The 24,027-nt window shown below is 46.9% G+C and overlaps 1 protein-coding gene and 1 pseudogene across 2 annotated transcripts; both read right to left on the bottom strand.

Moving 5' to 3' along the window:
* Nucleotides 1–5,583: 5,583 nt before the first annotated feature.
* LOC309622443 (proproteinase E-like) lies at nucleotides 5,584–23,301 on the bottom strand (the record flags this gene model as incomplete). Its single annotated transcript, XM_082378497.1, has 8 exons — nucleotides 5,584–6,481; nucleotides 9,687–18,246; nucleotides 18,897–19,039; nucleotides 19,428–19,564; nucleotides 20,725–20,859; nucleotides 20,980–21,077; nucleotides 22,102–22,187; nucleotides 23,193–23,301. Coding segments are annotated over 7 exons (1,140 nt in total), but the record flags the coding sequence as incomplete, so codon positions are not given.
* On the bottom strand, nucleotides 6,018–6,368 carry LOC309622388 (SCAN domain-containing protein 1 pseudogene; annotated as a pseudogene). Its single transcript has one exon. The product of its transcript is annotated as an SCAN domain-containing protein 1 pseudogene (transcript).
* Nucleotides 23,302–24,027: the final 726 nt, after the last annotated feature.

The raw sequence follows: 24,027 nt of genomic DNA on the forward strand, positions 1-24,027 counted from the left end.
ACTACATCAGTAGTATTGGCCTAAAAACTAAAACACTTGGGATTTTTTTTAAGAAGTGTAGAATTTTTTCAATGATGAGGTTTAATGCCTGTGGATAAGGTAAGCAATGAGGAGAGGGGTGGGGAGGAGTGGGAAGATAAAAACAGGATTTTATGTGGAGAAATGAGAAATGAGAAGACAGAGCTGTTTGAGAGAGGGGCTCAGAAGGAAAGAACAAGATCAAAGGGACAGCTGAGAAGGAATCACTCACTGAATCTTCCCGTAGCCAAGCAGATTCAGATACAATAACATTTATTGAATATTTCTGTGCTTTCGGTGCTGTGCTAGGGTGTCGCTAGCTGGGAATGAGACAGAAACGAGACAGGTGTGGGAACTGGAGCTCAGAGAGGTGACATGACTTGTCTGAGATCACACACCTCTTAAGTGCTGGAGTTACCTTTGCTAGAAACATCCCATTTGTGCTCCTAAGACAGGGCTCCAAAACACTAAGTACTGGCCCCAATTGAAGGCGGAGTTTTGGCTCAGAGGAAGTGAAGGGGAGGCCCTGGCTGCTTTGGTGGTGTTGGTGGCTTCCTGCCCAGAAGACACACCCAGCTTCAAAATCACTATTCTGGGCAGTCAGGTTGTTGCTAGGCACCAAGGGGGCCCTGGAGCTTTCAAGCAGAGCCAGCCAAAGGCAGTTAACCTCACCTCACTGCAATGTCAGGTACAGAACAGAGAAGAAAGCCAGCCACCCCAGTGAAGCCTGAGTGAAGTCTTCCTCTTTTGGGGGGTCTTATTTTCATCATCATCTCCAGCTTTAAACAGGAATTAATAATCTCCCTCCCTCCCTCCTCCCCAATGAAATGCTTGTTTCCCATGAATTCTAGTTATTTGTGTTCACTAGAAGGAAGCCCCTTAAGTCAGGCAGCAACCATGTGTCTCCTACAAAAATTAAGCTATTCCTAGAAGATCAGTCATGTGCAGGTCTTGTGTTGGAGGCCAAGAGCAGAGATTCCCTCCACGTGGGGTTCACAATCTGCTTGGGGACACAAACTAGGCACCGCATCACAGTGTGAGACTTAGAATAGGGCATGGCATGTTGCGTACACGATGCATATTCGCTGAATGAACAGGGACTTAGAACTAAAGGGAAGGTGTTATAGGAGCTCACAGGAGGGATTCAAATGCTGATTCAAGGCAGAAATCAAAGAAGGCTTCACGAAGGTGACCATGGCTATCTGCGTCACAAAGAATGAATAGGAGTAGGCTGGCAAAGATCAGGGGAGGCGTAGAGATGGGGCATTTCGGGCCAAGGGAAAATGGCCAATAAATGCATGGTGGTGGGTGGAAAATGCTTAGCAAAATAGTCAACTCATTGTCAAGGGCATTGTATTGAGCTGCCTGTGGAAACTGACCACACATGGTGCTCCTAGGAAGGCCAGTTACACTTGAATTCTCCAGCCGCCACCACCATTTTCATGCACTCCTCATGGCCCCCACACCCCCCGCAGTTGGCTTCCTTTCCAACAGCCAGGGCCTGGCACCCACTCACTGCTCAGGGAGTAGCTGCCCAACAGATGACATATTTTTCCATGACTCTAGCCAGTTGCTAGGAATCTCATATTACCTTGTGGTCAGAACACTGGTTTTCACCAGTAGCCATCTGGCAGGAGCATTTTTCAATAACTAGATGCAATTATTCTCTTGTGGAACTGGAGTCACTATAATCACAAAGGGAAAATTAGACACGAGACATTTTAGAAATGCTTCCCTCTAGCTCCTCTACATTGTCCTCCTCTTGCCCTGTCACTCACAGAATTTAAAGTGTTTAGGGTTCTTTAGAATTGGGGTCTAGATTGACTCAGAAATGACAATGACTGGCATTGGTGGTAACTACTCGACTGCGTGGAGAAGGCACAGGAATCATCTTGCGGAGTGGCGACAGAGACAGGGAATGACTGTATTCCAAATCCCCACAGGGCTCTTGAAACACTTAAAGTTGGTTTACTCTTTAGTATCCAGGCAGTGTGACCTCATGGCAAGGGCCTGGGACTAGAGCCAGACAAAATGGAGATGAACTCAAGCTTCTCCTCTTACTGGGTTGGTTTGGGGTAAGGATTTGCATCTGTAAGTTCACTTCCATGAGAAAGCGTTGGTACCACAGGGTTGCCGGGAGACGGCACTGGGCATTGTGCCAGTTCTGGTTTGAGGTTCTGGTTCTGTAACTTACCTCTCTAAATCTCACTTATGCTTTGGAGATTTGACTCCATACCTGAATCCTCTACCTTGCTTTTTTTTTTTTTAAATGAAAGCTTCTTTATTTATTTTTGGCTGTGTTGGGTCTTCGTTTCTGTGCAAGGGCTTTCTCTAGTTGCGGCGAGCGGGGGCCACTCTCCATCGCGGTGCACGGGCCTCTCACTGTCACGGCCTCTCGTTGCGGAGCACAGGCTCCAGATGCGCAGGCTCAGTAGTTGTGGCGCACGGGCCTAGTTGCTCCACGGCATTTGGGATCTTCCCAGACCAGGGCTCGAACCCGTGTCCCGTGCATTGGCAAGCAGATTCTCAACCACTGCACCACCAGGGAAGTCCTACCTTGCTTTTTTTTTTTTTTAAATATTTTATTTTTGGCTGAGGTGGGTCTTCGTTACTGCACGCAGGCTTTCTCTGGTTGCAGCGAGCGGGGGTTGCTCTTCACTGTGGTGCGCGGGCTTCTCATGGTGGTGGCTTCTCTTGTTGCGGAGGACCAGCTGTAGGTACGCGGGCTCAGTAGCTGCAGGCTCAGTAGTTGTGGCGCACGGGCTGAGTTGCTCTGCGGCATGTAGGATCTTCCCGGACCAGGGATCAAACCCGTGTCCCCTGCATTGGCAGGCGGTAAACCTCTGTATGTTGACAGCAAAAGACAGCTAAGGCTTATTGGACATGAAAAATATACATACTAAACATGCATAAGATATTTTGTGTAAATAAGAAGGGATATACGGGGATGTCGGTCCAGTGGTTAAGACTCTGCAATTCCACTGCAGGGGGCGCGGGTTTGATCCCTGGTTGGGGAGCTAAGACCCCACATGCTACATGGCATGGCCAAAAAAAAAAAAAAAAAAGGGGGAGGGAATATACATATTTGTGTGCACATGCATGTATATCTGCTTACATAATTTATATTTTCTGGAAGGATGCGTAAGAAACTTAATGGGAAGAGAGCCTTTAAATTTTCCATTTATACCCTTCTATACTATTGGACTTTTCTATACACATGCAAATGTATTTTATAACCTTAAAAAATGTCAACAGGAGTTACCATTTGGACCCTTTTTGGTTTTTTCATACTTTTTGTGTGAAATGAATCTAAGAAATGTTATTTTAAATGGTAACATAAAGATGAGAAAAGCCAAAGAAACATCTTGCACACAGGAGATTGCAGACATGATGGAAAAAGCCCAAGGCTAAGGGGACAGAAATCCAAGGCTCAGATTCTAGCTCTACCACGTATGAGCCAAGATGCTTAACTGCCGGTTCTCAGTTTTCTCATCTGTAAAGCAGGTGTATTTACCTGAATAGGTAACCTCACATGAGTTAGGATTAAATGAATCAAGAATGCATCTAGTCTAGATCCTGGCACACAGTCAACCATCCCAATAAAACATTCTCAAAGTTGGAGGCATAGTATTAATCTTCCTACCAAAACGCTTCTTAAGATTTGCCAGAGTAAGTGGCATTACCCAAACACATAAAGGAAACATATTGTACAACAGGGGGAATATAGCCAATATTTTGTAATAACTGTAAGTGTAAAGTAACCTTTAAACATCGCATAAGAATTTTTTTAATTAAAAAAGAAAAAAGGAACCATAAAGCCCAATTCATACAACTTTTCCAATAGCTTTCTCAATTCAACATTAACCTTAAGAGACCATGGACCTGAGGGTAATCTGTGGCATGTCTGGATGAACTCTCCTCCTTAAAATCAGTGGTTTTCAACCAGGGGCAAACTTGCCCCCAAGGAACATTTGGCAATGTTTGGAGACATTTTGATTGTCACATCTAGGGGGTGTTACTTTTAACTAGCGAGCAGAGGATAGAGATGCTGCTGAATATCCTATAATCCATAGGACAAGTCCCCACAAAAGGGAATTACCTGGTCCCAAAGTGCCAAGGTTGAGAAAAACCAGTGCTAAGTGCACTCAATCCAGGAAACCTCAGCTGTTTTGTAATAAAACCCCCAAAGTGAAAACTTTTTGGTCCACCTGTAAACGCTGGTCCTTTACTTGCATGCTAAATTCTAGGCCATCAAAGCTGCTGAGAAACTGAAGCAGGTCAGGAAATTCCTTAACACCAGGAGTTCCTAATGCCTACAGACTAAAGGAAATACCTTCAGAATGTTTGGAACAAACTGAAGTACTGAAGATACAACACTATTAGAGTTCCTCCTTTGCCAATGTTAAATTTTACTCTTAGAATTTAGAGAGCTTAACCCAGTGGATGAAAGGCACAGTGAGTTCACCTACCTGTATGTTCACTATTCCCCAAACACTGTACGCCCTCACATCCCCATGCCTTTGCAAAAGGTGCACCTTCTGTCCAGTGATCTCCTACTCCTAAAGTTCAATTAAAATGCCACTTCCCTTAGCTATTTCCTCTTTGCTTTTAACATTTTTTTTCAATAGATCTTTATTGGAGTATAATCGCTTCACAATACTGTGTTAGTTTCTGTTGTACAACAAAGCAAATTAGCCATATGCATACACATATCCCCACATCCCCTCCCTCTGGAGCCTCCCTCCCATCCTCCCTAACCCACCCCTCTAGGTCATCATGTTTCTTAGTGCTCTCTCAAAACCAGATGCCAAAAGGAAAACTAGCTTTACTCTAGCATTTCTAATGATATATTTGGATAGCTTCTTCCTCTCCTCAAAAACTATACATTTCCTTCAAACTTGGTTTTATAGTATTTATATGCTAGCATCTAGAAGAGTCCCAAAGGCACAGGAAGTACTAAACAAACATCAGCAGAATCAACACGAGTTCCAGCATGGAGTTAACCAGCCCCTATCCCAAAAGATTAGTTTCCGAATTGGTACCAAGTGTGTTACAGGGGCGGATCTACAAATCCCAAAGCCAGGCCACAGAGGCCGAAAGGTTCCTCAAGACTGGGTCATGCTGGGGAAGCAGCTGCTGTTTCCTCTCTGCCTGTCACAACCAGAGCTACTGCTCTGTCTCAGCTGTCAACCAAAGTACAGGCCTCCACACACACAAAGCCAGGATGACCTCTGTTTCGGGAAGAGCAGAATTGTCAGATGGTTGAGTGAGTTCTCTTACAGGAAGACGAGCTGTAGAACAAAGGTGATGAAAATGGAGAAAGAGCAAATCAAACAGCCCTGCCTGAGAGTTACCTCTTATGACCCTGTTTTACCCCTCTCAGTTTTGTCCAATTTAAATTCTGACTTTGAAAACAAAGGCCAGGCCTGTTCCTATTTCCCAGCTCAGCGAATGCCACATAGTTCTTATCTCGAGCTCACATCTACTCCTGATAATTATCTCACCTTTCTCAAATGCTGACTACTAAGAGCTAAACTGGTAAATCATCAAAGGACATTTTAACTAAAAAACAGAACTTTAATATTTCAAGGACATCCCAAATGAGTTACTGGTGGGGTTACAGAAGCTTCCATTCATGCCACCACAACAAGAATCAAGAATATTAAAGTTGAAGCAATCATCCCTTTGGATACATAAAAACAATATATCAAAGCATATCACAAAGTGCAAAAAAGGAGGCATTCAGCAGAGCAAAAACAAGCAGCAGGCTGACTGTCCTTACAAGAGGGCAGGGAAACTCATTCTGGAGTTCACAGTCCCAGGAAATAGAGCTGCTTCAGCCAAAAAAAGGTTTTGGTTAATTCTTATTACAGCTAGTCAAAGGCAAGCTCAAAGAAAACCGAGGTTCACATTTCCCATGACTGCAGTTGGATCTTGTAACAAAGAGAGCCTTTGGTTACTTCTCACATGTAGGCTGAGCAAGAAGCAAGCAGTAGGATTTAGCCAGTGATTCTGACCCCAGGCTGACATCTCTGTGCCCGAGCTCTGAGCTCCTCAGGGAGGAAGGCCTGGAATTGCTCCTGCACCAGTATTTCCACAATCTGCTCCTTTGTGTGAATATCAGGTCTCAGCCACTGTCCAGCAAGCTCCTGGAGATGTCTGAGGACATCCCTGGGGCCAGCTGCATCCTCATAGCGGAACTGCCGGAACCTCTGCCTGGAGGCCGCAGGGTTGAGAGGACTCCCTCGTGGCACAGTCTCAAGGTCTTCTGCAGAGTTTTCATCGAGGCTCTTTGGTGGAATCTGGACCTGGGGAAGTGCTATCAGGACAACTTCTGGCTCCCCAGCCATCCTCTCATTTGGTGATGACCTTATTTCATCATTCTGGATTTCTCTATTTCTTTGTATCTCTGGGTACCCTTCAGTCTCCATTCTAGAACTCTGGAAAAGGATTTCTCAGACTCCTAGGCACAAAGAGAAAAGTCAGAGTCAGCAAAAACAAAGGATGTTAAAACCTCTTTGATCACATGGATCTGGTCCAGACCTAGGTTCCATCAACTTTTCAAACTTAACGGGGTTTCTTAATAAAGCTACTAGAGGGACTTCCCTGGTGGTCCAGTGGTAAAGAATACGTCTTCCAATTCAGGGGACACGGGTTCGATCCCTGGTCTGGGAACTAAGATCCCACATGCTGAGGGGCAACTAAGCCCACGTGCACCACAACTACAGAGCCCACATGCTCTGGAACCTGCACGCCACAACTGCAGAGCCCACGCATCCTGGAGCCCGCGCACCACAACTAGAGAGAGAAAACCCACGTGCCACGACTAGTGAAGCCCGCATTCCTCAACGAAGATCCCACGTGCTGCAACCAGGACCCGATGCAGCCAAAAAATAATAATAATAATAAATAAATAAACTGTTAAAAAAAAAAGCTACTAGAAATTCTGTTTTTGTTTCCTCTTGCTGGATCAACTGACACAATTGAGACAACGTATCAATAGTTTACCAAAATGTAAGATGTAGATTCTCAAAGAAGAAAGAATGAAGAATGCTGGCCTTGCTAGCTGGAAAATCTTTCATCCATTTTTTTCCCCCAATACAAACATATACGCATATGATTTGTAGGGGAAATCTTTAAAATCATGGGTGTTTGCTTCCTCCAGCCACTTTTATGGAGCATTTGCTATGTCCAAAAGCAAATTATGAAGAAGTGCTAAAATAGAGGAGAAAAAGGTCTGTTCATTTACATCCAACTCTACTGTCTTTTCCATGTCCCCCCATCTCTTTCATGAGAATGAAAGAAAAGCAAGTGCTTAAAATACTTTAGGGGACTTCCCTGGTGGTGCAGTGGTTAGGATTCCATGCTCCCAAGGCAGGGGGCCCGGGTTCAATCCCTGGTCCGGGAGCTAGATCCCGCATGCATGCCCCAACTAAGAGTTCACATGCTGCAACTAAGGAGCCAGCGACCCACAACTAAGGAGCCCGCCTGCTGCAACTAAGACCCGATGCAACCAAATAAATAAATACAATTTTTTTTTTTTTAAAAAGGTACTTTAGGAGCTACCATCAGGGTGGAGTCTAAGGCAATTTAAAAAAAAAAAAAATGGAAAAAAGCCTTTATGTTAAGATCAAGATCCTAAGCTCCCACCGAGCATGGGAAATTGAACTTGTCAGAAGCCTAGCAGCATACATTTCCGACTCATCGGCTGCTTGACAGCTCCAGGGTTAGCAAACCAGCTGTAGTGGGAGGAAGGAGGACGGGGCCAGGTGGGCAAATCAAATACCTGTGAAATGTTGGGAAAAAAGGTTTTGCTTCATTTGGGCTAGAGCCCCAGTCTAAAGAGGGATTATTTATAGGAAAACCACATCCTACGTTAATTTATTTAAAAGAAAAAAAAAAGAGAGAGACTTCAGATGACAGTATAAAAATGACTATATTAATTTTCACACAAGGAATGTCCAATCATAGATCATAACCCCTGTGATGAAGCCACTTTACAAGGATCATCTTTTTTAAACTAACACCACCTCTCCCAAGGATTAGTATGTTTAAAATCTCTCCTGCGTCAAAGATTCTCAAATCTGTTTCCTGCACGACAACTGGCAGAAGCCAACAATCACAACACTGACCAGCTGACGTGAATTAAATGGTTCTCGGCTCCTAATCACCTCTTCTCTAAACATTCACTGACCCATTTTCTAGGAGCCTTGAATTGATTCTAGACCCCGTCACAGAGATATTCTTGGAGTACACCACTTCTTCTCATGTTATCTACATTTTTATTCAATCAACAGGGTGTGCTCATCCCCAAAAGTAAGTTGTTAACTAATCCAGGTGATAAGAAGGACAAAAGCAGAATATCTCCAAATCTCAGGGGTGCCTTCAATAAAAAGGAAATATTTAGTCAAGAAAAGGTTGGATGAAACACTGTAGGAAAGCAAAATCTTGGGAACAACTTAAGCCATCAACAGGGAAATGATTCAATAAAGTACTGTCCCCCACTCAGTGGAATACTATGCAGCCTCGTAAGGAATGAAGGAAGCCTATGAGAGCTGATATGTAAAGCTGTCCATAACACAGCACCCCGTGACCAAGGTGCAGATCAGTATATATAGTATGATCCCATCTGGGGAAATTAAAAATACATACACATAAGCATATATGACCGGATATATCCCCAAACAGTACCTGCTTCTGGGGAGCAAGAACAGTAAGAGGGAAACATTTTTCTTCTATCTTTCTGTATTGTTTTCTTTTTAACTACACCTATATTACTTTCGCGACAACTCAAGAGGAAGAAACTTTTCAGGTTTTCCCCTCCTGCTCAAACCCTTTCTGCGTGAAAACCCCTAATCCACTTAGAAAAACACCCTTTTACTAATTCTTCTAGTTCCTAGCACCAGAGGTTTTTACAAGCTCGACTTTTAGGAACAGTCTCAATTGTCAGTAGGCCAGTTTTCAAGGTTGGTTCTGAAAGATGGACCAGCTCCTCGATTTACGCAGCTTCTAAATCCTATCCGTTATTAGAAGCCCACCTGCCAGACAGAATGCTTACCCTCACCAGTTAATAACTCCAGTTACGGAACCCTTATTTCCTACCTGACACTGTGCTGAGCGTTTCACATTCTCTACGTGATCCTCTTAGCCACTCAGGTTAAATTCTTGATAGGACTCTCTACCGCCCCGGTTATCTCCATTAACGGCAGCCTCCGCCGCTACATTTGTTGAACTTTACAAGCCAGATACTGCGCAACAGCTTTCCCTCATCCAATGCTCCCGATAACCTAGTATGACAGTTACTGTCATTTCCACTGACAAACTTAGGCTCAGAGAAAGGGGACTTGCCCAAGGTCACAAGGCTAGGAGGTGGCGGGACCACTCAGCCCAGTACAAAAATCCCCGGCGTCTCCGCAGGGATCTGAGCCCGACTCCTCCCACCACCTGGGCGCGGCTCAGAGGGCCGAGGTCCGGCCGGAAAAAGTGCGTCTGTGGCTCCAGAACTGGGAAGTCCTCCTCCTTCAGGGCTGAAGCGGGGCCCAAGGCCACGGCAGGCCGAGCAGCCGGCACACCCCGCGGGCAGTGGCTCCCTGCTCCTAGGGCCGCCCGCTCCCACCCGACGGTGCGCGGGGGAGGGGGAGGCGCAGGGGGCGGGAAGGGGAGTTCACCTGCGCAGGTGCCCCTCCGAGGGCGGGGGGACGGGGCGGCTGGCAATGACACGCGAAACACCGCCGCCGGCTGCAGGAACGGGAAACCAGCTTCCCGGCGCCAAGCTTTGTAGCCCGCCGCCGGAACCGGAAGTCGCGCCCCGCCCGGAAGCTGGGAGCGAGGGGGAACCGGGTTCGAGGCGCCCGGTCTCTCTAGGCCTTGGCGGTGCTCCGCAGCTTCATGATCTTAACCCGTTCTGGTCTCTTGGCCTCCCTCAGTTCCCAGTTTTCCCGACCGTGCGGAGCTTTGGGCACGGCCTAGGAGTTTTTCCGGTGCGGGGAAGGCCTTTATCTTTCTGAGCCGCAGTTTGCCCAACAAAATGGAAAGAGGATGAAGCAGGAATCAAGATAGTCCTGGAGGCTGCCCGCAGCTGAGTCAGCGCCGCACCCTGAGGTTACACCCTTAAGCCTTTGCACCACCCAGAGGAAAGAAACCAAAATAAGAGGGCTGGTTGGCTGGCTGCTGTTGGCTGACAGTGGTCTGTATGGCTTCCAGTGGAGTCACTCCAGATGGACAGAGGGCGCAAGTCTGTTAGGTGTCTCCGTGTACCCAAAGAGACCCCCGCCCACCCCCCAGATAGTGAGCATGTGCCCGTGGGGCTTTGGCAGTCTGTCCAAGGGGAGACCCCGTGTGCGTAGGAGCTGAATCTTAGCCCTGTGTGTCTCTTCTTCGAGACTTTCCAGTTGCCATGGTTAAGAACTGAAATTTCGAATTCTTCCTAAGCTGGTTTGAGTCTAGGCACACAGGTTAAATAGCACAGCCTGTAAGAGAAGGTGCAGAGATGCTAACCGAGGCAGACTTCCCAATTCACTTTTATTGCTGAAGGGAAGGGACTTGGCCGTCCCATTCTCCTTCCAACTGGCCTATCCAAAATGGAATGGGCTAGGAAATTAAGAGGGGCACCTCAATGCCTCCTGCTGGGTTATCACCCCAGAGCCAATGTCCCTGGGGAAGGGAAAATGTGCCTTTTGTCTTCACAGCCACCACTGGTCAGTAAACTCCTAGATGGCCAGGTACTCGAGTTGGTGGTTGGAGAACCAGAGCTCCTTGCCATGGCCCTACCCCTCCCTCCTCTAGCGACTGTGGGCCCTTCTCCCACTCACTCCTACAGTGCAGTTGCCACCTTTACCTCCTCTTAGCCTTGGTTTCCCCATCTGTAAAATGAGGGCATTGAACTAGAGTAAGGACTTCCAATTGTCATTCCTCCCCTTCAATTCTTTTTTTTTTTTTAATCACGTATCTATCCAGTCTTTTATTTAATCCATCTGAATTTTTGATGCATTTCACAGTAAGTTGTTGACATCAGTACACTTCTTCCCAAGTACTTCATCATACATATTGTTAAAATTCAATATTTGTGTACTTTTTTCTTATGAGATTCACTTACAATGAAATACACAAATCCTATGTAGCATTCAGTGGGTGGGTTCTGACAAATGCATCCATTTGACAAATCCTTATCAAGATGCAAAACACTGTCATCACCCCAGAAAGTTCCCTCATTCCTAGTCAATCCCTGTCCCAAAATCAACTTCTGTTCTAATTCTTTCCAGCATAGATTAGTTTTTTGGGGTTTTTAAAATTTTTTTTAATTTTTATTTTTGGCTGTGTTGGGTCTTTGTTGCTCTGCGCAGGCTTTCTCTGGTTGCGGCGAGTGGGGGCTACTCTTCATTGTGGTGCGCGGGCTTCTCATTGCAGTGGCTTCTCTTGTTGCGGAGCATGGGCTCTAGGCGCGCGGGCTTCAGTAGTTGTGGCACGCAAGCTCTAGAGCACAGGTTCAGTAGTTGTGGTGCACGGGCTTAGTTGCTCCATGGCATGTGGGATCTTCCTGGGCCAGGGCTTGAACCTGTGTCCCCTGCATTGGCAGGCAGATTCTTAACCACTGCACCACCAGGGAAGCCCTAGATTAGTTTTGCTTGCTATACAATTTCATGTAAATGGAATCATATAGTATATAGTCTTATGTAGGGCTTTTTTTTTTTTAAACATCTTTATTGGAGTATAATTGCTTTACAATGGTGTGTTAGTTTTTCTGCTTTATAACAAAGTGAATCAGCTAATCATATACATATATCCCCATATCTCTTCACTCTTGCATCTGCCTCCCACCCTCCCCTTCAATTCTTAAGTTCTTTGGGAATGCTTCAGAAAACTGCTCAGGTGAGAGGAATGGGGGTGGGGGTGTGGGGGACAGCTCTTTGGGTCCCAGAGCAGCTCCAATTTTACAGGTTTATAAATTTATATTAAAAGTATATGTGTTGTGGCTCTGCATAAGATTATGGTATCATTCAGGGCAAAATTTAAACTTTGTACTTTGCCCCACTCCCTCATCTTTTCCCTCCCTCCTGTTCACTCCATCTGCTGACACACTGGCCTTCTTGTTATTTTGCCAACCTGACAATCTCATCTTCGCACAAGCTCATCTTCACCTCTTTTGCTGATCTCTGCTTGTAGTGCTCTTTTCTGAGATCTGCTCATCCAGGTTCTAGTTCAAATGTAGCCTCTCTAGAGCAGCCTTCACTGCCCTGCCATTCTTTTTTTGTTTTTGGCCACACCTCGACATGTGGGATCTCAGTTCCCCGACCAGGGATTGAACCCATGCCCCCTGCCGTGGAAGCACAGAGTCCTAACCGCTGGACTGCCAGGGAAGTCCCTGCCCTGCCCTTCTAAAGGCACACATCCCATTCCTTTATAGCCTGTTACCCTGTTTTTATTACCTGTTCATTATTCTATCTCATCCACTAGAAGCAGGGTCCACAAGGCCAAGAACCTTGACTGTCCTCTCACCATGCCTCCAACACATACAACTGAGCATGGGCTGGGGAAACGTTCACTGAATGAATCAATGGGTAAGTGAATGAACAGAGAAGGCTTGGATTTTATGATAAAGCTAATCTGAGAAAGACCAGCAGGGACATAGATATAGTTTAACAAAATTAGGTTGGTTTATTAACTTGCTGCAGCCAGGGAGACAACACCCAGAGGAACCAAACAAAGGAAGAAACAGGGTTATCATAGGATTAGGGGGCAGGGTGGAATTTAGGTGAAAATGAAATGAAGCAGTGTTGATAGGCTCGGAGCAAACCTCACTGTGTGGAGAGGGGTTAACATTTGACTTGGGCTGAGAAGCGAACTCGTGGTCTTGTTTCCTTGGACACCACAAAGTTAAGATCAATATAGAACTACTGTGTCCAGAAGCCCCTTATCTGAAGCTCTGCACCTGGGCTGGTAATCCAGGCTGCTTCTCTGTGTCAAATCTGGCTCCAACCCACCAGACAAGAGGGGAATGTTCTGTTCTCCCTGACATGATTTCAAAGAGTTTCTGACAGTCTCTGGTTTTAGGGAATGAGGTTTCTCAGCACTGTGTCTTTGGTATTAATTGACAAAAGAAGGTTTGACAGCTTCACGTTTCACAGGAGTCCCTTGATGCCTCAGTCACTTGGATGTGAGGGCCATCGAGTGCTCCAGGGTTCCCATGGCAGTGTGACCCCAGCTCCCTGGGCCCCATACTACTCTGGGCCTTCATTAGAACAAAGAGCCAAGTCTCCTTCCATGCTTCCCGTCCAGACTGGAGTCTCGAGGGTCCGGCCCAAGTTGGGGTCATTCTCCTCTGCCCATTCCTGGCACAGAATACCAGTAGGTGCTCAGTCCATGTCCATTGAATCTAACTGTTGATAGGTTTGCTTTCTTTTTAAAAATTTTTTTAAAATTGTAGTATAGTTGATTTACAATATCGTGTTAATTTCAGGTGTACAGCACAGCAATTCATTTATACATATATATGTATATATCTATTCTTTTTCATATTCTTTTCCCTTATAGGTTATTATAAAATATTGAGTATAGTTCCCTGTGCTATACAGTAGGTCCTTGTTGATTATCTATTTTATGTATAGTAGTGGGTATATGTTCATCCCAACCTCCTAATTTATCCTTCCCCCCACCTCCCTTTCCCCTTTGGTAACCATAAGTTTGTTTTCTATGTCTGTGTGATAGATTTTCTAAATGGAAAGAAAAAGAAGTAGATGGAAAAAAAAATGGATGGAAGCATATCAAAATGATAGAAGCAGCTGTGTAAGAGAGGTGGGAACGTGGGTGATTTTTACAAATCTTTCCCAAAGTGGAAGTTTCTAGAACATAACCAGTATGAATGTACTGAAAAAAGAAAAGATAATAGAATTGTTGACTCTTAAGATTAAAAAAGTGAATTTTTTTAAGGTGACCATGTTTTTATTTTTCTTTTTGAATTAACAAAAAAAATTTTTTTAGTTGAGGTAGAGTTGAAAAAAATGAACTATTGACACTTCAATGATTTTAAGATGAGAACTAAGTTGTTGATATCGTGGTTAAAAAGAGCATTGCCACGCTGATCCTTTATCACTTTTATTTATTTTTTTAAATATTTTATTTATTTTAAAAAATTAATTAATTTATTTATTTTTGGCTGTGTTGGGTCTTTGTTGCTGTGCGCGGGCTTTCTCTAGTTGTGGCGAGCAGGGGCTACTCTTCATTGTGGTGTGTGGGCTTCTCACTGTGGTGGCTTCATCTTGTTGCGGAGCACGGGCTCTAGGCGCGAGGGCTTCAGTAGTTGTGGCACATGGGCTCAGTAGCTGTGGCTCGTGGGCTGTAGAGCGCAGGCTCAGTAGTTGTGGTGCATGGGCTTAGTTGATCTGTGACATGTGGGATCTTCCCAGACCAGGGCTCGAACCCGTGTCCCCTGCATTGGCAGGCGGATTCTTAACCACTGCACCACCAGGGAAGCCCCCTTTGTCATTTTAGAAGAGAATTGAAGTATTGATGTTGTGCATCTTCAAAAAGTGGATTGTTCTTCATGATTTAGAAAACAAAAACAAAAAATTGTTGGTGTTGATACTCTAATCATTACTCAAAAAATTAAATTATTGTCTATATAGTTTTTAAAGGATTTGAATTGTTGATACTTGGAAATTTTAAAAAAGAAACTTGAATTATTCATTGAATTGTTAGCACTTTTAGGCAAGATGTCCTAACTCCCTGTTGGCCATACATGAGGAGGGTGTCGTAGAAGCTCTCAGCCTTCCCCTGAGAGATGCTCTCAGCCTTCGCCTCTCAGCCTTCCCTTCAAGGACACTTGAGGGCCCATCGCCCAGCCACCGGGTGGAATTTTACATGTTTGGCTGCCCTTTGTCCTAAAATTATTTTGGAAAATTGTCTAAGGGCTCTTCCCTGACCCACTGGGAAGAAGTAGATACTGCAGGGCCCTGGGAGCACCTGACAGTTGCATATGTCATCCAGCATCGTCTGCATACAAATGATTAACATGTCCTGGCTCCAGAATTTCTCCCATCCTCCTCCACTCCCCTGCGATGCAGAGGTCTCTGCTCTGCTGGACTCAGTTCCTTCCTTGCCCTCACTCTGGCCTTGTCAGACTGGTTCTTGGGCTTTTGTAGGAGCTGGAGTGGGGCTAAGGACTGGAGGAGAGGGTTTTGGAGGAAAGAGTTGAGATTCCAGGGGTGGTTTTAGGATAAAAATGTGTGGCAGTTGTAATGTGTGGAACAGAACCAGTGGACGGGAAAAGAAAAAAAGGGAATTTTAAGAGATACTGTTGATATAATCACTTTGAAGAGCAATTTGGCAATTGGTAAAGTTGAAAATGAGCACACTCTCCCAGTCAGCCATTCCACTTCTAGAAATATGCCCTAGAGCCACTCTCACGTGTGCACCTGGAAATATGTCCAAGGATGTTCACTGAAGCACTATTTGTAATCAGAAAAAATTGGCCCTGCTCTAAATGTCCATCAGGAGGGGGAAAGGATAAATAACTAGTGTTATTGGGCAATTGAATACTCTACAAAACTAGCAGCAATGAACTGGAGATAGATAAATCAGCACAGATGAATCAGCATAAATAGACGTCAAAAATATTGGGTGAAAATATTGGGTGAAGGAAGCAAGTTGCAGAATAATCCATATGGCAAGAAGCCATGCATGTATTTTAAAAAACCAAAGCAATGCAATATATTGTTTATGGATATTTATATTTGTGATAAAAATATAATAGCATGGAGTGAGAGGATAAACACCAAACTCCTTTTATCAGTCAGGATAGGTTAGGTCCATGCCAGTGTAACAAACACCCCAAATCTCAGCAGCTTGTAACAAGACTGTATTTCTTGCTTGTGCTGCATGTCCACCAGGGGGCAGCAGAGAGGCTGTGTTCCACATCTCGCTCTGGGGCCAGGCTGACCTGGAGCCACCAGTTACTGAGGCAAAGGGAAATCGTCCTGTCTCTCAAATCTTCACCTTGGCCAGAGCAAGCCACATGGCCAAACTCAACTTCAAGAGGGCAGGTAACAGCTATTCTATTATGTGCCCCAAAGGAAAAGCAGTAATATTTGGTGGATAACCCCACACCCATGGTGGTGAAGACCCCTGGGAAGAGTACAAAGGGGCCTCCACCTGAACTGTAGTTATTTTAGAAAATATGAAGCAAAAATGTGAAATTTGTTCATTGAGGAGGGAGGCTATTTGGGTGTTTTGTTTATTATTCTCCATGTTGTATCTTTTAAACTTTTCAACACTGGAAGTATAACTTTTTAAGGAAGGGAACAATGGAACAACGTTAATATTAAAAATTGTATACGTGTGTCCTTGTGGGGACCATGTTTCCTTTCATGGTATTCAGGAGAAACGTGGGTAAAAGAACTCAGTTGTTTTTATGTTGAGTTCGAGGCACGGCGGCAGTCTTTTGGACCTCAGCAGCAGCCCACTGGGGTCCGACCTCGGTCTCCGCATTGTGTGTGCACCTGTGTGTGCGCCTCCGCCCTGCAGCAAGGGCTCTCCCTGACCTTGTCCTGCTTACCTCTGTTCTCTCAGCCCAGAACTTTCAACAAAGAAGGTGCCTAGTAAATGTTTAATGAATGACTCCGATATGCTCATTTCTGTCTAAATAATGAGCCATTTCAGGGCAGGATCCATGTCGTCTTCCCTCTGTGAGCCCTCCTCAAGAAGAAGGAATGGATGCTTGTTGAATGAATGAATGACTGCAGTCCTCCTTCCCCAGCCCATCAATGGAAGCAGAAAATGCACAGCCCTGTCCATTCCAACATGAGCCTCCCAAGGGGCTGGTAAGGACAGTATTTCTGCAGACTCTACCATGCTTTTATGTCTGCATTGAAAAGCCAGTGATTGTGCATGTGGCTGTACAACTTCCCAAGACTCACCGGTTTGGCTTTTTTTGGTTTTGTTTTTGATGTTGATTTTTTGTTGTTTTTTTTTCTGCCACACCGCAGGGCAGGCGAGATCTTAGTTCCCCGACCAGGGATCAAACCCATGCCCCCTGTGGTGGAATCACAGAGTCTTAACCACTGGACCACCAGGGAAGTTCCTCACCTGGTTTTAACCATGAAAAGTCCTGTATCCCAGGAAAACTGTGATGGTCCGTCACTTGACAGCAACTGCCTTCTCTTTGGGCCTCATTTTTTTCTCATTCTCATATGAGAGGGTTGGTTCTGTTCTCATCTCTACATATCACATCTAAGATTTTAGGAACAGGCCAGAGGGTAAGAGGTGACTCTAAGAAGGAAGAAAGACTCAATTTGGAATTTTCTGAGAGATCTTTATTTTTTACAAAGAGAGTGAATGGGCACTGCCACCCCGGCCTTGGTTCTAGTGGCTTGCAATGGTCTGAAAAAAGAGAGGGGAAAAACCAGAATAGTCTAGTCAGGAACACAGCTTCTGACGCCATATGGAACTGAGTTCAACTCCCAGCCATGTCACTCATTGGCTGTGTGACACTGGGAGAGTGACTTGAGCTCTCTGAGCCTCAGTTTTCTCATCTGTACAATGGGGGTAATCCTAGTACTTACCTCATGGGGGTTTTAAATTAAACTATTAACTAAGGTGTCATCACAGTGCCTGGCATATGTTTAAGAGTCCATAAATGGTGGCTAAGACTATTGTCACGAACAATATTAATCCTCCCTGACCACTCATTGCCAGATGAGGTTTGCACTCTCACTGGGGCCTGAGCTTCACCTATCACAGCTTCCACCACATTTCATCATTTTGCTCATTTAATCGTCTGTTCCCCACAAGCCACACATCACTCTATCCTCCATGACAAGAAAAGACCTGGACCAAAGGAGGCACTTCATATACACTTGTTGCAGAAAGGAAGTTCAGCAGTAGTTCAAAGCTCCACCCAGAAGCCCTTGAGATTCTTAGGGCCACACTGTAGCAGAAAACGTCCTCAAACCCTTCTGGCACGTGCCCCACTCCCACTACTGACCTCCTAGGATCAGGAACTGCTGTTCTCACCCATTCCCCCCAGCACCTCTCAGAAGAGCCAGCACCTGGAGCCCTCGCTGCTTGCCCTGTCCTGCTTACCTCCTCAATCCAGTCATTGAAGGCCGAGACTCGCGTGAACACTGTGGGCTTCTTGAGGGTGTTGCAGCCAAAGGCAGAAACGAAGCTGGTCACGCCGTGGACCTGAAAGGAGCCATCTGCTGCCGGGCAGTTGAGGGGTCCTCCAGAGTCACCCTGGAATGGTTGGAGAGCAGTGGGAGACTGAGCTGTGTCTGAGCTTTAAGGAATTGGTTCTGACTTTGGGGATTTTGAGAAACCCTTATATGACTTGACCTCTCTGAGCCTCAGTTTGCTCCTTTGTGATGGGGAATGATATCTATCTTACAAGATTTTGTGAGAATCAAATGAGGTGATAAGTATATGGTCTTAACGCAATGCCTGGTAGAGAGGAAGCAATCAATAAATGGTAGTTCTGATTATTATTACCACAGTTAGTTATTAATATTGTTATTCATATTCACTTGTAGTACAATGAGAGTATTGCTTAATTATAACTTCAGGACCCCAGATTTGAAGGTGACTTTAGAGATCATGATGTCCATATCCCTTGCTGTACTGATGGGAATCCTGAGGTCAAGGGACAGTGACTTGCCCCAGATCAAGTCAGTGTGTGAGCTGGGACTAGAGTCCAGAGACCAGAGCTGTGTGCCTGGGCTGCAGTGACTTCCTCCAAGTCCTGCCTGGCCTGGAGGCTGAATGAGCCCAGCAGGCAAGATTCCTCCCTCTCCTCCCAGGCAGATAGCAGAAGTACCCTGGGCCCTGCACACCCAGCGGAGTGGCCGTAGCCCCGCACCACCTTGGGCAGACGAGAGCTGCTAACTCACGTTGCACCCAGAGCGGATGTCCCCGCCGGCGCACACCATGGTCTTCTTCACGGAGCTGCCCCACCAGTCCCGCCTGGAGCAGTGCTCGTAGTCTACCACGGGCAGCAGGGCCTGCTGCAGCTTGTCCGGGAGCGGCCCACCGGCTGTGGAGATAGAGAACACTGAGCAGGGGCTGTAGGGGTGCAGGGCTAGGGCTGGGATCTGGGAGTTAGGACTGGGAGCCCCAGAGTGGGGTGGGGGGTTTGAGGAAAAGCCACTCTTCTAGTCTGTTGGGAAGTCTCCTCCCACCAGGTTATGTGGTCCTGCCTGCTGTGTCCATCAGAACATCTCCAGCACCTGGCACACAGAAGACACAACAAAGTCTTCCATTGAACACATTCATGTTTGGGAGGATGAGGGGAGAAGGCTGCCTCTGGAGGAGGAATGGAAGAAAAGTGCAAGGATGCTCCTGGTGTCGCCCTCAGCCCCCAGCCCCAGGCTCTGTCATCCTACCCACTGTCCCTACGGCTGGCTGGAGGGGTCAGCACATACTGTAGAGACGGCCCCAGCCGCTGATGTAGCAGGGTGTCTCATTGGGCAGGATGTCGCCGGCGGGAGGGAGTCTGGCGAGCTGGACCTTGTCTCCCAGCTGGGCGCTGTGCGACAGCTTGATGAGGGCGATGTCATTGCTGGGGAGGAGGGAAGAGTCATGGGGAGCCTGGTCCTCCAGCCAGTCCAAGCCCCACCCCTCAGCTTTGCTCGGGATATTTTACCTCCGGGATGCGCCCGATGCCCCTTCTCCCTCCAGATCCCACGCATTCTTACTGCTGAGCAACTTGAGGAAGCCCTCCTGGCCTCTTCAGCCCACGCTGACCCTTGGCCTTGGTAATTGTCCTCAGCTTTTACACCAGTGGTTCTCACGCATCAGCTGTGTCAGAATCACTGGAGGGCTTGTTGTTATAACACAAGTTGCTGGAGCCCATTCCAGAGTTTCTGATGCAGTGGGTCTGGGAGGCCCCAAGGATTCACATTTCTAACGAGTTCCCAGGTGGTGCTGCTGCTGCTGGCCTGGGGACCACACTTTGAGAACCACTGCTCTCTTCATCTGCCTGTTTGTCACTCAAGTAATTGCATCTGGGTCTGATTGTCTCTCCACTCACCCCAGGAGCCCCTGAGGATGGGTCAGGGTCTTAATCATCATGGTCCCTCACTTCTGCGTTGCACTTTCAGGGGTTCTGCACCCTTCTTTGATCCTCTCACCGGAAAAATGCTGAGCTACCCAGACATACAATTTTGCATATGCTTGAGAGGCTTAAGAAGCCCTGCTTTGTGTTCTCACCCAGTGGTTTTCTCCTTGACCCTCATAACCACCCAGGAAGCCCAGAAGGTCACCCTTGACAAGTGGTCAAACTGAGGCCCAAAGAAGGGCAATGACTTGCCCAAGCCACACAGTGACTTAGTGCTGGAGCCTGACTCTCAGTCCAGTGCTCCTCCTTTAGCCCACAATGCCGGGAACGCAGGATGCTCCGGATGAATGTCCATTGAATGGAGGAAACCTTGGATTTGGGACAGGGGTGCCTGAGGAGTCCTGGGTTCTGAAGCCAACCAGCCGAGTGGCCTTGGGGGAGTTCCTGCCCCTCCCTGGGCCCTGCTCTCCCCTCTGTAGGGAGAGACGTTTGGTGTGGATGATCCTTAAAGGCTCTGTTGGCTCTGACCCTCAGCGTGTGGGACCTGGGCTCAGGCTGCTGGCCCAGCTCCATTGTCCCTGGGAGTCTTCTCAGAATCAGTGTTGGGTCATAGAGAGACCAGCAGAGGAGCACCTGGGTCCCAGGCCTGAGAGTTCACTCACCCACAGGACACGCAGTTGGAGTTCCAGAGTGGGTGCACGAAGAGGTCCCCGGCATTGACGGGGATCACCTGTTCGGAGCCCTCTTTCTCAGAGCGGTCATACTCGCCCAACACCACCTGGTAGGTCAGGGATCTCCTGCTGGTGGAGGTGACGTCAGTACAGGCCGGACTGGCTTCCCCCCTCCCCTCCCACAGTCGCCCACTGCCCCAGCCTGCCTGGGTCTCACGCAGGGACGGGGCAAGTGAGAGAACTCACGAGATGCAGTGGCCCGCAGTTACGACCCAGTCAGGGGCGATCAGGCTGCCTCCACAAGTGTGGTAGAAGGTCCCTTTCTTTTCATACTGCAGGGAGACCTGGTGGCAAGAGAGGGAGGAGCCTGAGTGGTCTGGGCCCCACAGCGAGGGTTGCTACCCATGGCTGTATAGGTTGTGCACTGCACAACTCTAGAGAGCATCATTCACACAGAATGGCACCTCTGGAAATGTGCAGTGCCTAGCCCACACAACTGTACCATCCATGGCTGCTTTCATGCTACAGTGGCAGAATCAAGTCATTGCAATAGAAACCACATGGCCGACAAAGGCTAAAATATATACTCTCTCGTCTTTTACAGAACAAGTTAGCTGACCCCTGTTGTAGACCAGTGCCATCCCGTAGAACTTTCTGTGATGATGGAAATGTTCACTATGGTCCAGTATGGTAGCCACTAGCCACATGTGGTTATTGAGAATTTAAAATGTGGTTAGCATTGAGCAACTGAATTTTTAATATTGCTTAATTTTAATTAATTTAAATTTAGGCCTATGTGGGAAAAGAATCTAAAAAAAGAGTGGCATATGTGTATGTATAACTGATTCACTCTGCTGTATACCTGAAACTAACACAAATAAATCAACTGCTCTCCAATAAAAATTAAATAAATAAATTTAAATAGCCACATGTGGCTAGTGGCTACTGTGTTAGTGCAATGAGTCTAGTCCTCTGTGCTCCCTTCAGTGACCTCTATAAAGCTCTTCATCCCTTTATTGCTCCAGACCTTATAGCCCTGTTGTATAGTTTGAGGGGTCTAGAAATGAGTCCCCCCAAATCTCACTCCTTAAACATCGCGCTGAACTTCCACCATTAATGCACCAACCCTTGGGTTAAACACTGCCCTCTCCCCAGAGTCTACTTTTAACTTGCAAACAGCCCAGTGAGGGTTACAGATTAAATGGGCAAAACTTCCATATGAAGTAGATTGTCCAAGGGTTTCCTGGCCTTTGGAGACTGAGGTGAATACTGGAAACAGCACAATGGGGTCCAGACTGAGTATCCTGCAATCAGAGCATGGGGTGCAGAGCCCATGGTGGGAAATAGTGCAGCTGGTATCGCTCTTACCTGCCAGGGCCAGCTGTAGGGGACCGCATCCTCACCATTGACAACACGGGAGGAGGGCCCGTAGGGAGGCTGGCCAAAGCCGGAGGCTAGAGGGTAGAGTAGAAGCGTCAATCAGCTAGAGGGTCCCCCAAAGCAAAGAAGAGGTCTGGGTCCCAGTCCTAGCTGTGGCACAAACAGGCTGTGAGATCCCATACAACTCCTTCCCCTATCTGAACCTCAGTAACCACATATGAACAATGAGCATTTGGACTAGAGCAGGGATTTCTGGACTCGCAGGAGTCTAGGGAGAGAGATGAACATGTGGCTTCCTTTCATGGCAGGAATGAAGGAGCTGATGCACTTAGAACCGTGCCTGGTACTCAGTGAGCCCTTGAGGAGTGATAGCTATTGTCGCGAAGAGTGGTGGCTTTGGAGTACGACTGCCTGGATTCAAAGTGCAGCTCTGCCCCTGGTTCTAGGATGGGCTACTTTACTTCTCTGAGGGTCAGTTTCTCTACCTGTAAAATGGGGATAATAATAATACTGACCTTAAGGGGACTGTTGTGAGGATTACATGAGATAATATACGAAAAGATCCTTAGCGTTCTGCCTGGCATATAGTAAGCACTTAGTAAACATTATCTGTTACCATTCATTATTGTCAGTCAAGGGACGCTGCTTAGAGAAGGTGGCCCTGAGCTGTAATGTAATATGGCAGAGAGTCCAGGAAAAGGCTAGACCACAGGATATGGAGTGCAGTAGGGGGAGTGTGAGAGGAGAGTTGGCGGGTTAAGCAGAGGAACAGAAATTCCAACCCAAGCAGTCTAACCACAGACCCCAAAGTCTTTCCCACTAGACTTTGTTTACCACCCACATCAAGGACTCCAACCACAGACCTTTGGGTCCCCCAGTCTTCCTCCTGAGCTGGTCTGTCACCCACAGCTTCCCCTCTATTTTCCTGCTCCAGCACCAAGCTGAAAACCTCCACCATCATGCCCCAGATACAAGCTGGGACCTCTCCTATGGAACCAGGTATTGGGTTTGCGAGACTCAGGGTGGGTTGGTAGATTGCAAGGGCTCCTGGCCCAGGGCAGCACAGGCTGGGGTCTTACCAAGGGCCACAAATAGGAGAAAACTCAGCAGCCGGAGCATCATGAGTTTTGAGATGGTAGGAAAGAGATCCATAGCCTGAGGCTTTAATATAGGGCAGAAGACGGGTGAGGGGGGTCAGACTGGGCCCCATTCCCGGAACAGGTGGTAGAACACCAGGTCTCCCATGGTCCAAGGCCACAGCCCCCACCCACTGCAGATGGCGGAGAGGCAGCCAACAACAGGATCCAGGGTTCCCTCCAATGCGTGGCTGCACAGGTGGCACTGAATGGCAAGCTGATAACAGGGGAGGGGGCAGGAAAGTTCACATTGGAACAAGACAGCCTCTTCCAGGAACAAACATGGGCTCTGGGACTGGTCACACCTGGGTTCAAATCCTGGCTCTGCCATCTCCAAGCTTTGCATCCTTGGACACATTGCTTAACCTCTCTGATCTTCAGGTTTCTGTCCTCTAATATAGGGTTAATATTAGTATCCACCTCAATTAAAAAATTTTTTTGTTGAGGACTTTATCAGGATGTTTTTGGGGATGCAGCCATGAACAAGAATGGTCCCAGCTTGGGAATTCCCTGGTGGTCCAGTGGTTAGGACTCCACCCTTTCACTGCTGAGGGCACGGGTTCAATTCCTGGTCGGGGAACTAAGATCCCCACAAGCCAGGCGGGGCGGCCAAAAAAAAATAAATAGAGCATTATAAATTTCCTCTGTGGATATCATCCCTATGACATTCCTTTGCTTTCATTAGCGATTTCCACATGCATATGTATTCCTAAACAATACATTGGGTTTTCCTCTTCTGCCCCTTTGTATAAGAAGAATCACACAGTGATTATTCTTT

Source organism: Balaenoptera borealis (assembly GCF_965194805.1).
Source record: "Balaenoptera borealis genome assembly, chromosome: 1".
NCBI classification, from domain to species: domain Eukaryota; kingdom Metazoa; phylum Chordata; class Mammalia; order Artiodactyla; family Balaenopteridae; genus Balaenoptera; species Balaenoptera borealis.